Below are 12,535 nucleotides of genomic sequence, written 5' to 3'. Positions count from 1 at the left end.
GCTCTATATTTTATTCACCAAATATGTGTGCATGGACACTTTGGAGTTTTAGGTAATTCCTAAATTCCTTTAATAAAATATTGCATGTTTGTCAAGGAAAAGATCAGTTTTCACATGTAAAACTGTCACATAAACATTTCAATGTAATGTTTCCATGTCTTGTGGTATTAAGTTTGATTTGACTATTGTGGATCAGGAATTTGATCGTTATCCATTTCAGGCAGACATAAAATATAACCTAAGCTCCCCTTATAACTCCACATGGAGGTATTTTACTTTGTAAAATCTAGCATAGAAGTAGATGATCCCTTCAGTCCATGAATTTACGTTAAGTGCTGTACCCTGAATTAAGGCTTTGTCCACCTAAAGTGAATGTCCCCTTTATGTTTAAGAAAATGACTTCCATATTTTGAGGAAAAAGACTGCTTTATGAAAATTGATTTATCAACTGAGAGGAAAGGGCAAAGATATGTATTTTACCAAAATGAGCATAATTTAGCAAGTCAATTTGGATATTTTACATGAAATCTCCATAGTGTTGTTTATTCTTTCCTTTCTCCATCTTTATTTCAAAGAGATCATTTCATAGTTTAATGAATAGATAGGAGTTCAAAATTAAATGAACATTCCCATCTCTAATCTTTTGTTGTTACAGTGAATTAATCATAGAGAAAGGATATGGAAAGCTTTCAGTAAATGTATGTTCAGCCTCTGTCCCCCCAAGGGAACTCTTACTTCCAAAACCAAATGCAACAACCTCTGGGCTCTAATTGATTTCTTTCTTGATCCCTGTAGAAACTGACATGGAAATCTAGACAGGCTGATGTAGACACATGCAGAATGAAGGGAAAACATAAGGTAGGCAATTTTCATTTCTCCTGTAGCTGCCACACTGGGTTAAGTTTTTGACTATTATCTCTAGCCGTCAACCATGATGTAGAATGGAACACACTAGTCCCTTTTCCCCCAGTAATTGCTTTCTCCATCAATTTATTGAAGGCTTTAATTTGCAAAAATAGTTTGCTTTTAATGTAATAAAACATCACGACAGCTGGGAGGGCTGCATCATGGAGTATTTAGGGGCGCTAGGGATTATGAACACAAAGTCGGCTCCTCAGCTCTGCTAAGTGCACTCTCCAGTAGCCCACCGCACAGCCCAAGACCCTCAGGGAGTGTGTGGCAGAGCTCAGAAGACACTGCTGCAGACATACAGTGGTCTGTGCCTTCGGTCACAGAACAACATAAAACACACTTTAGCCAGGAGCTTTGAACATCAAGGGACCCTGGAGCATCTGGCATTAAAATGACTACGATGGGAGGTCAGCACTTCCAGGTTTGCCTGCCTTTGGTGGCATAAACACATACTCTTTCCCTCCATGCCCTGTTTTTATTTACTGTTGAAAACCAGTTGCGGTTGTAGACATCCCCTTTGGTAAACATCAGCAGGAGCTCGAATTTTTAACAGGGGCACTCCTCAGCCACCTTCATTTTAACCTTACTGTCAGCAGCTCACACTACACGGTGGAGAATAGGTTTCTGTCTTGAATGGACTCGATACAAAAAAGTTTGAACTGTTTTTCAGGATGAGTGTCACAACTTTATTAAAGTTCTCCTAAAGAAAAACGATGATACTTTGTTTGTCTGTGGAACTAATGCCTTCAACCCTTCCTGCAGAAACTATAAGGTAAATGCTGTTTTGTCTGTTGGAACCACATGGCCTGGAGGTAGTTCACAGTTCACTGTGACTGTGCCTGCAGGAACCCGAGCGGGTAATTCAGCACCACCTGGGTTGCTCTCACTTGTTGGCCCTAATGTCTTGCTCTCCAAGAGTGATCCCAAGCAGGCTCTGAGCCTCCTGTTTGTTCAGGACTGACTGACACATCTTTAAAGAGCCTGCCCAGCAAAGTGAGTTTCTGTAACACCCTATTCTTCATTGTTCAGAGCACTAACATACTTACCACATATGCCATGTGGATTTCCTCTCTCCCCCTTTCTCCTTCTCCCTCCCACCCCACTATCTCCTCTCCGAGTGCAAGAGTATACTTATGTTGTGATTCCTATTTTCAAAGGTCTCTCAAAAGCATGTCATTGGAAACTGTAGACTTTCCTTTAGGAGATTTTCAAGAACACAGGAATTTAATCCCATTTAGCACTCGGCTTACATGACTATGGCCTTACTTACCTGGGCCTTTATACAAGGGAAAAAGTGAACTCTTAGAGCGTTAGTATACCTGCTTAGTTCTGATGCATCTGACAGAGGCATTGCTGAAAAAGTAAGGGCTGCCAGCCAGAGGAGCAGAAGTGGCAATGATCTCAGGTCTTGGCTCCACATCTGTTGACTGTTCCTGTCCCTTCTTTCTACCACAGCCCTTCATTTATCACACACATATTTTCTCCTATGGTCAGGCATTGAAGTTGTAAAGATAAACAGGAGGCCTCTATCCTTAGGGAAGCCAGACAGGGAGAAGACAACTACAATTCCGAAAGGTTGTTGCTATGGTGACCGAATGCAGAGCATTACGGAAGCACAGCAGAAAAGTACTTACTTTAGCCTGAGATGAGAATCAGGGAAAGCTTCCAGAAGGAGGTAGATGACCCCTCCTCTTCAGACGTTCTCCCCTGCTGTTCTCAGACCCAGAACACAAACACCCGCAGCCTAGAAGAAACCCCTTGGGCTCTGTGAGAACAGGGACCACAACTGAGATTGTCCAGCATCTGACCAGTGCCTCCAAACAGGTGCTCAGTTAATTTTCGTGGGTCATGAATGAGACACTGCCTGACTTTTGTCTTAAGGAAGTACAGGTTAGCCAGATGAAGGGAGAAGGGCATTCCAGGTAGGAAGGGCACACAGCATAGACACACGAATGGGTTAAGAAATATTCCCTTGAGCTTGAGAAACTTCACTTGGTTCTGAAGTGGTGGACTAACCAAAAAGAAGCTGGAGAGGTAGGTGGTCGCAGGGATGAAGGCCGAGAACAGATTCAGGAAATAGTTCAGGGGCAGAAACCAGTAGGATTTAATGACTGACTGGAAGCCCAGGATAAGGAGGGAAGAGTTAAGAATGACTGCGGGGAGTGGGGGTGGGGGGGACCCAGGTAGCAGGGGAGGAGCTGCAGGTGCGTCAGGCGGGGTGCGTGGGTGGGCTGACCCAGGGAGCAGGGCAGGAGCTGTGGGTGCCTCAGGGGTGTGGGTGCATGGGTGGGCTGACCCAGGAGCAGGGCAGGAGCTGCAGGCGGCTCAGGGGGGTAGCTGGGTGGGTGGGCCGATCCATGGAGCAGGGCAGGAGCTGCGGGTCCATCAGGGGGGTGCACGGGTGGGGGGACCCAGGGAGCAGGGCAGGAGCTGCGGGTCCGTCAGGGGAATTGGGGGGGTGTGGGCCAACCACTGAGGCAGGGAGCAGGGCACGAGCTGCAGGGTGGAGTGCGTCATTGAGAAGACGGGGCCGGCCCTGCGGAGGAGCGTGCCCAGCACCGTGGGCCGCAAGGTCTACGGGGCATGAATGGAGACAGGCAACCAGAACATGGGTGGGTAAGCCTTGATTCAGGGGGAGATGGGGGGAAACACAGTTGGGTTTCACCTGCATGAAGTGAGACCTTGGGACGTGAAGAATGAGGAGAGCATTGGTGGCCTGGAATCGGAGCCAGAGGGCTCGCCAGCCAAGGGCTAACAGCTCTGAAAGACCCTCAGCACGCACATCACAGGGAGGGTCTGGTTTTACCGTCACATCAACCTTCCATCCTTGTCAGGAAATGGGCACCAGCAGAGCCAGGATAAAGGGCAAGGAAGGTAAGGTGCGCACCTCAGGAGGGGGCACCGCACACTCAGTAATCAAGATATTTTAATGCATTATTTTTTAAACTTTAAGTTAATGTACAAAGTACTGTAAGTACTATCATAAAATATCAAATCTTAAATAATGACAGGATTCATGCAGCTTACAATACAGGAAGCATCATAGGGCTGAAGTTTCTACTTCAATTCTACCACTTAATATTCCATCCCTGTTTGTCATTGTTTAGGACTCATTAAGACGCACGCTTCTAACAAATCCCAATGGATCCCTTAGATGGAAAGCCATCTTTTATGACAAATGACAGGTTTCCTTGGCACTGAACTCCACAGGCCGGGAGTGGCCTTGCTCGTTCTTCCCACACGTGTTCTGGTCCCCAAGATGCTTCACCTAGACTGGCACCTGTACCCTCTCACTTGTTCTAGCTGCACCTGCTGAGACGTGACCCAGGAGCCTGAGCCTCTCAGAAACCAAAGACAGGATGTTCTTCCTGCTGAGCCCCGTCTGCATGCCCAGTACTGCCAATGGTAGTGAGAGCTCTCGGTGCTGCACAGAAAAGGGTTCTTTTAGACTTGGGGCACACGGGGCTTTGCTGATGGTATGAGATGTAATGCATTTGGCTGCAGGGAGAACGAACAGCCTCTCCCTTAAGTGCTTTATATCAACAGATCAAGGACCCAATATGCAAAACAAAAACAATGACCAGTCTTCCCCTGAAAAACCCAACTTACAGTGCAGAGGCATCAGTTTCACGAGACTAACTGAGGCAGGGGGCTGACACATTCTTGGTCTCTGCCTCTGCACCATGCCGTGATTTATAGTTTTTATAACAGAAATGAGATGAATACATTAAAAAGATGATAGCCCAAATCAGACATTCAGGAAGAATCCTGAAGGCCCTCTAGTACAAATCTAAAACTACAGTCCACGTCTTTTCCTTCCTGTTCTCTAAACCTCTTGAATTTCTGCAAGTCAGGCTGGTTCTTAGTATAATTATCTGTTCCCTATGGTGATTTAATTTCCCAGGGGCTGCTGCTAAGTCTGAGATTTGATGACTAGTACAAGGATTAGTTCTTCACAGAAAGAGGATTTCACCATGGCATTGTCTGTCTCTGGACAATTCTGAACTCACAAACCAATACATTAATTCTTCACTGCCTCTTGCCTTTGACTAGCTATAGCTATGGCCACTTTTTTTAGAAGTAGGTACATTAGAAAAAAAAAATCCCCTCTGAACATTGTTTCCCCACTGCCAAGACTACCGCAGGCCCTGCTCTGGATAAAGGCATTCCTGTTGCGTCGCTGCCTGCAAAGCCCCGCCTCTGAATGTTTGCCAGACGCACAGACCACAGAGTCTGTCAGAGTCACAGAAAGCACTTGTTGGGATAAAATATCATAAAATGGCTTTCATAAAAATGTGCTGTGGGGTGGGGGAAGAATATATGTGCTTTAAAGGATGCCTGACTAGTACATGTTCCTCTTAGCAATATATTTTTTTTTAACACAACTGCTTCTTGTGATTCGCAACTACAGTTTAGACAAATAGGATGGCTTCAGTAGGGGCTACCTCAAAGTGGTTACTGTTAGAAAATCCTGACATAACCCTGAAACAGTCTGGGGGCGTTTAGAGAAAAAGCACAGTTGACTGGCTCCACTAATGGCTGCTGAGTAAGAACCTCACTCCTGTCTCCTGGGCAGTAACTCCATGTACCTTGATTTAGTGCTAAAGTCTTCTCTGTGGATCCTTGCTTGGCACCAGTGCTGACTTAGGCCTATTTTCTGCTAGTTTTCTGTCTATAGTCAAACCATGCAACTGCCAAATGAAAAATAAAATACCCTCAAACTATAAAGAAGACTACCCCTGAGGGGTGTAAAACATTAATGATGTAGAAGAGATCATTTTAGGAACTCCGTGGTACTGAGAGTTAAATGCTAGAAAGATCCCACTGGTTTAAAGAAGACCACATGGTAGAAGGCAGGAGCCCCTGTATTACTGGTAAAGGTAGGCCAGCCTCTTAACTGGTAGTGGCTTTACCAAAAGAGGGTTATTTCCAGCTCACATCTCAGTCAAACAACATATGATGTACGGGTCAGTGCGAGAGGTTCTGTTCCACAAGATTATTCAGAAGGCCTTCATACTGCTCCTACCGCGGCCATCTCTAGGGCTTTAGATTCTCCCCTGGATAACTCTGTCTCTAGGGGGGAATATGGAAAGTGTGGGAGATGCTGGGAGGTTTTTCTGGGCAAGACTTAGGCGGCACACTGCCCTACACTCCCATTCTGTTGGCCAGAGCTCAGTCATGTGACCATACCTGGTTGCAAGGGAGGATGGGAAATGTAGTGTGGTGTGGAAGAAAGGGAAATGGAATTTGGTGAACAGGTAGTGTGTCTTTGCCACACCCGCAAATGCCTACAGGGTCAGGCAGGTGACTTGTAGGAGTAAAGCAAGCAGGATGGACATACCCTGTGAGGGTGAAGGGGCCTTGGTACCGGAGACCACATACTTGTTTGAAGAAAATACCAGGGGTGGTCATTGCTCAGCTATAGCTGGTTGCTGACACTTGGGCAAGAAAGGCCCAACCACCTTTCCCAGACTTTCCCATTGAAATGACTTTCAAAAAAAAAGCAAGAAATCCAGGTTTCATGTGTCATCTCACTGTTTCAGGGCTTAGTTTGTTTGTTTTTTTTCACAAAATGACCAAATAAAACTCACCAGCAAACCAGTTACAACCCCTAGCAGGCAGGACAAGGCCCGGGATGGGCACGAGGAAATGAGAGGCAAATGGCATCCCCAGTCTCCACTGCTTTGGCCTGTGTGAGCCCATCTTCTGGGCCTCTCCTTATCTACACAGTCTGAGGCTGGAACACGTTTCTGAAGTCAGTGCAAAAGGCCGCATGAACTCTGCCTGCACCCATGTTTTTGCATCTTGCTGATGCCATACTCTTCTGCCAGCTAACTGAAGGAAGAATTCCAGCGTCTTCTACTGGGATTTAACCCACAAAGGCAGAACTCCTTAGGCAAAGCAAAACCAGAAACTGATGTCAGTCTCTAGAGTTCATGACTTAAGAGCTAATCCAGGAGGAGTAGGAGAGGAAGGCCGTAAGTTTTCACACTGATTGCCTCAGAAATTCCTTTTCCAAAGAGAAGACACTTATTTCTAGGTGATTACAGGAGGATATGGGAATCTTTATTGTAATGGTAAAGAGTCCAGCAGGCATGCCTGAACTGCAAACTTTTCTAGCTACAGAAGATCAGTCAAGTGACTTCATCTCTGTAAACCTCAGTTTCCAAATCGGAAACCAGTAGACTGATCTCAGGGGTATTTGAGGATGTGTACCATGTATGTGGATTACTTAGCACGTTAAATGCTATAGAAATACTAGTTGCTACTACTACTGTTGGTTGTCGTCATTCCTAATTAAGTCTCATTATTTCATTTAGATGGATACTTTGGAGCCTTTGGGGGATGAGTTTAGTGGGATGGCCAGATGCCCTTACGATGCCAAACATGCCAACATCGCACTGTTTGCAGGTAAAAGACCTGATTTCTTCTCATTGCATTTGCTTTCCCACGTTCAGCTCGGAGGAGGCACGGAGGCACAGTGGTACTCGATTCTCTGGTGAATACTGCAATTATGAACACCCTTTCCATGTGAAATTAGTATAGAACTTGTGCTTTGGTTTCTTAAAAGACGTCTTTGCCATGCTTACCCATGCTTGTGTGCCTTCAGAGAAAGAGAACAGCTCTCCACAGAACATGGGACATACCGGTCAGAGCATGTCTGGCTCAAATAGTAGACGATAGCACCTTGAACCACCAGTGTGGACTGACTGAAGTAGCATAGATTCTGGGGTTTTTCTGCCTCAACAAACTCAGCGTCGTCCAGGACACAGGTCCTTGTCATTCCTCAGCTCTCTTTCATTTCTTTCTCTGAGGAACACTGGCTGTGCTCAGGGTCAAATGATGTCTGCCAGCCCCAGTGGGAATTATATGTTATCTTGTCCACATATAGAAAGAAGGGAAGAGACAAAAGGAAGCTCCCTCAGAACAGGGAGGCCACATGTGCCCAAGTTCCCAGCAGAGGTCTTCTCAAACATTGCGGACCTGATGGGGTTGCATGCCTCTCTCTGATGGGAAGGTCGCAGTGGTGGAGGGAGTAATGCTAATTTAGCCTAGGCTGACCCCCATCCCCCCCATCCCCACCCTTTCCTTCCATTGCAAAGGGTATAAAGCAGAAGCAAACAAGCCATCATTTTCAGATTGGGGTTTGTGTGTGTGAGTGTGTATGTGTTTTAATTAGGAATTTATTTAGGAATTCATTGCCAGCTGTGTGGAGGTGGGTGAAGGGAGAAGTGTTGGTGTTATAGTGATTGTTATAGCATGTAATAAACCAGTTAGCCATAATTTCCATCGCAATAGCTAAAAACTGGCACATCCTAGCTAGATGAGGAACTTTAGAGCTTCAGTTATGAAGCAAGATTAGCTCCTTGCACCTCATCCTCAGTCTCAAGCGTCTGTGGGCCTGAATCTGCAGTCACAGAGTTGTTGACACAGCTTGAGCCAAGTTAGGAAGGAAAGGTTCTTCCCCTCAGATAGAGCACCGTGTTAGCAGGAAGCGGCATTGTAAGAAACACAGTCTTGTAGACCTATTAGTCAGCCTGGATAGGAGGAAGGCCTGTGGAAAGCGTGCTGGAGTTTATTCTCAAGTGCATAACTTCCACCATCACACCTGACACCAGGACCTTCATTCATCGGTCCCGTGGAGGATGTGGGCTACAGGGGAGAATTTAACTGTCAACTAACGAGGACTTTTCTAGGCAGAGGATTAGCTAAGGCCACCGACCTTCCTGGAGTTCTGTAGAGCAAGCCACACAACACAATACTATGACTGCCCTTTCTACTCCCCCAACAGGTGTATTTGAAGTTTTTCATTGGAATGTTTGAAATCTCAAAAAGCTTTATTAATAGTAAGACCCTTCCTGCAACTGAATGGTTGTCATATTACCAAGAGTGACATATTACACATAAAAACTGTTTTATAATTAAAAGTTCTGTTGATTTACCCAAAGTTGAATGTAAAACAGAAAGTGTACTGGAGAATGGCTGGGAGGAATACACACACAATCACTGCCCTCCTACTGTCCCCCGTCACCCAGTGTGACGTGAAGCTCTGATTCTATAAGAAAAGTTGAGATTTTTGTAGATGTGTGTAGCAGTAAAAAGGTTTGCAGTCTGCAGTTCAAATCTAAGCAACCCAGCCAACCTAATTGATATATGGCTGTTAATAATGCATTTATCAAGGTAGTTCTAACTTGAATCTGGGAAAGTTTCAGTTATTTTAAGGCCAAAAGTAGACATCCACAATTTGGGATAAGCTTTAAAACAAACAAATACTATGCTTTTCCCACCAATGGAAGAGCTCAACAGTTCTATATTGTATATAAGCTACTTCGACATAAAATTAATGAAGATACACAACCACTAAAAATGAACCAATGAAGTAATTTTTATTTTGAATATAATTCTTTCTGTCTCATACACATAGATTTTGCTACAACGTCTGTGCAGAATGTTTCCTAATCCAGGAAAAGAGTCAGAAGTTTCAGGAATTAGTCTTCAGTCTTGATTCTCTTTCCCTTGGATATAACCTTACACGTATGTCCCCCAAAGCACAATACTTGAAGGCCAGTCTAGGCCCATTTTCCTTTGCTTTGGCATCTTGTTTATCAGAATGTTTTTAGTTTATGACTTTGAAATACTAAAGAAAATCTCTCATTTAAGCTGGATGTACAGGGCTTGGTGGCTCTCGTGACTGAGGTAAACAAAAGGAGTGACACTTGGAAATAAGTAGCAATTTAGACAGCTCTTTTTTGGTTATGAATCCTCTGTCTTCAGCTCCCCTCTACCTGCTCAGGCTAAGTAAGAACTCCGTTACTGCTGTTCATGCTTCAAATTCTGGTGATAGAATCAGCTCCTCTCCTTCCCAGGGCTCTCACCTAATCTGGTTTACCACAGTGTGCAGAGGGCAGTAGCAGTGTCCAAGGGACCTTGGCCTTGAGATTTCAGCCAAGGTCCATCTAATCAAGTGAAGCAAACAACGCTTTTCATTTACCCTGTTCCCTGAGCTGCTGCTGCTTAGAAATTGCCATGCAATTCAAAAATGAAAAGTGTTTCATCTCTCACGATCCCAATTTGAAACGGTTAGGAATGTGGGTCAAGTATTTTCCCGGCGACTCTTGGATTTTTCCCAGTTGTCCTATCTCATTTGCCTGATGTAGGAAAGCTATCTGGGAGATGTCTCTGTTATTCCCTCATGCCCACTGTCTTCCTCTAACCCTGTTCACCTCTTTTCTTCTTCTTTTAAGATGGAAAACTGTATTCAGCCACAGTGACTGACTTCCTTGCCATCGATGCAGTCATTTACCGGAGCCTGGGAGATAGCCCAACCCTACGGACTGTCAAACATGATTCAAAATGGTTGAAAGGTGAGCAAACAATTAAAAGAAGAAAGGAGGGGAGGTGGGGAGAGACATACCTGGAGAGAGATTTAGAGTCTGGATCAACCAGACTGTAGTTTCATTTTTGTGATGGCTTCAGACAGACAGGAAGGTAGAAATTGCATCTTTTGCCTGAGCTGATTTATTTACCTCCCTTTTCACTGCCCATGAGTTTCTGGAGTGTTAACAAAACTTCCAATGTCACTACAATAGAATGTATTACATGCATCTTTCCTGCTTCAAGCTCTCATTTCAGAATCCCGTATGAAAAAAACTGAACATTTCCTTCACGGAAAGGAACAGGGGATTGGAGGCAGTGGGGTGACAGGAAAAAAGCTATTCGTGACCCTGTATGAGGCAGGGTTAATGAGGAGAGGTGTACAAAATCCTCTCTGTAACATGGCATTCCATTGTGCAAAAAAAATTACAGATGTGCAAAACTCATTTACTTTTATATTGTTAAGTGCAACTACTTCTGAAAGGATTCGTAAGCTCGAATGCTTTCAGAAATCCCCAGGACTTGCATGTATGTGGGCATTACAAATGGTCAGTGCTAACCGAATGTCTAATGGCCCTACACTTTTGATTCATTACCTGTCTTTGGTTGCAACTGATTGAAGCTCTTTTAATTCTGTGACATGCCCCCAACTAAAGTGCCTCTTTGTCCACAGAACCATACTTTGTCCAAGCAGTGGATTATGGCGACTTTATCTACTTCTTCTTCAGGGAAATAGCAGTGGAGTACAACACCATGGGAAAGGTAATAGGGGAAGACGACTCATTTTGGGACCAATGTTATATGAACGACTTTGAAATAAGAACTCTAAATCTAATACCAAAGCCATCATTTTGAGAAGAGCTAGCCAAAGATTGGTGGAAATGATACGTGGTACCCCCTCAAAGCCCTGTATGCATTTTCAGAACAGTCATGGATTACAGGGAAACTCTTAAATACTTCCACTGAAAATTTCACCAACAGATGTTTGGTTTTTCATACTGAGTTTCAAGTACCTTGAGATGTGGTTTCCAGGCACACACCTCAGTTTTTTTATCTTTAATTGCTCCACAGAGAGAGAAAAAATATCCAGTATCTTTAAGCAAACTGGGGGTCTTGATAGTCTTTGTTGCAGAAAGCAGTAGAACACTTAGGGGATGCCCACTTCAGTCATTCTTACCAGAGAATAATCAAGATCACCGAGTCGGAGGGCACAGATGTGATGCCAGGGTGGCTTGCACAGTCAGAGGAATTCAGAGTATGAGATGCGGGGCCCAGAGGCAGCTAGTGAAGATGGCAGAGATGGTGCACACAAAGTATGCTTTTGTTTGAGGAAATAAAAAGCTAAGCAGACTGTATGGAAATGAGTTTATCTGGCTGCGAGCTGATCCCCTGAAGGATTTATGGCTCTGTATTAAATGCCACAGTCTTATCTTTTAAAACATGCTGTTCCAATGAGTTTTCCCCCTTTTTTCTGGTTCTGATTTTATAAACACAGGAGTAAATTAAGCACCTTGTTGTTCTATTTCTATTTTCTAAAAAAGGCAAATTCTACTAAGATCTAGAAAAGTGGGTGCATTTCCTTTTTCCCTGTGTGGTTTCCTCTGCAGGTAGTTTTCCCCAGAGTGGCTCAGGTATGTAAGAATGACATGGGAGGGTCGCAAAGAGTGCTGGAGAAACAGTGGACATCTTTCCTGAAGGCTCGCCTCAACTGCTCAGTTCCTGGAGACTCTCATTTTTATTTCAACATACTCCAGGCAGTTACAGACGTGATTCGCATTAATGGCCGTGATGTTGTCCTGGCAACCTTTTCCACACCTTACAACAGGTAACCATGCCCTGGCTGTGTTGGCCTCGTCATTCCTGGCTTTCTTTTCCCAAAGGGTCCTCTTCTAATACACAAGACTCTCAACCGCTAGAAAAATGGCAGTTCTCTGTTTGCAGCTAAGAAGCACTTAATGCTCAGGTTTCATCAACAGATTAACAGACGTCTATAAGCATTATTAGATTAGGACTTTAGGGGAAGTAATTAGATAAATTATAACAATATCTTCTCTGTGTATGCCTGGCATATAACCACTTTCCATGTGTTACTTAAAAATCCAGTAATACTGGAAACTGAATACTATTGTGCTCTTTTTACACTTGAAACTGAACACAACTGTACCCGTGGTCTAAGCAGTCAGTGGATGAAAGAGGCGGCTTTGGAACTCAGTGTTTCCCCTCTCCCCTTGCAGTCATCTAACATTCT

The 12,535-nt window shown here is 44.4% G+C and overlaps 1 protein-coding gene across 3 annotated transcripts in view; it reads left to right on the top strand.

The window, feature by feature from the left end:
• The window catches only part of SEMA6A (semaphorin 6A), a 121,034-nt gene that overhangs the window by 68,060 nt on the left and 40,439 nt on the right, over positions 1-12,535 (top strand). For all 3 annotated transcript variants that reach the window (XM_017642553.3, XM_017642551.3, XM_017642552.3), the window contains exons 5-10: positions 796-858; positions 1,583-1,684; positions 7,233-7,323; positions 10,158-10,277; positions 10,961-11,049; positions 11,895-12,112. In XM_017642553.3, the coding sequence (XP_017498042.1) occupies positions 796-858; positions 1,583-1,684; positions 7,233-7,323; positions 10,158-10,277; positions 10,961-11,049; positions 11,895-12,112 (683 nt within the window). The remainder of the gene's footprint in view (positions 1-795; positions 859-1,582; positions 1,685-7,232; positions 7,324-10,157; positions 10,278-10,960; positions 11,050-11,894; positions 12,113-12,535) is intronic.

Source organism: Manis javanica, chromosome 14 (assembly GCF_040802235.1).
Source record: "Manis javanica isolate MJ-LG chromosome 14, MJ_LKY, whole genome shotgun sequence".
Lineage (NCBI taxonomy): Eukaryota > Metazoa > Chordata > Mammalia > Pholidota > Manidae > Manis > Manis javanica.
The sequence above is the reverse complement of the archived record's forward strand: the minus strand, read 5'-3'. Positions and strand labels throughout refer to the sequence as shown.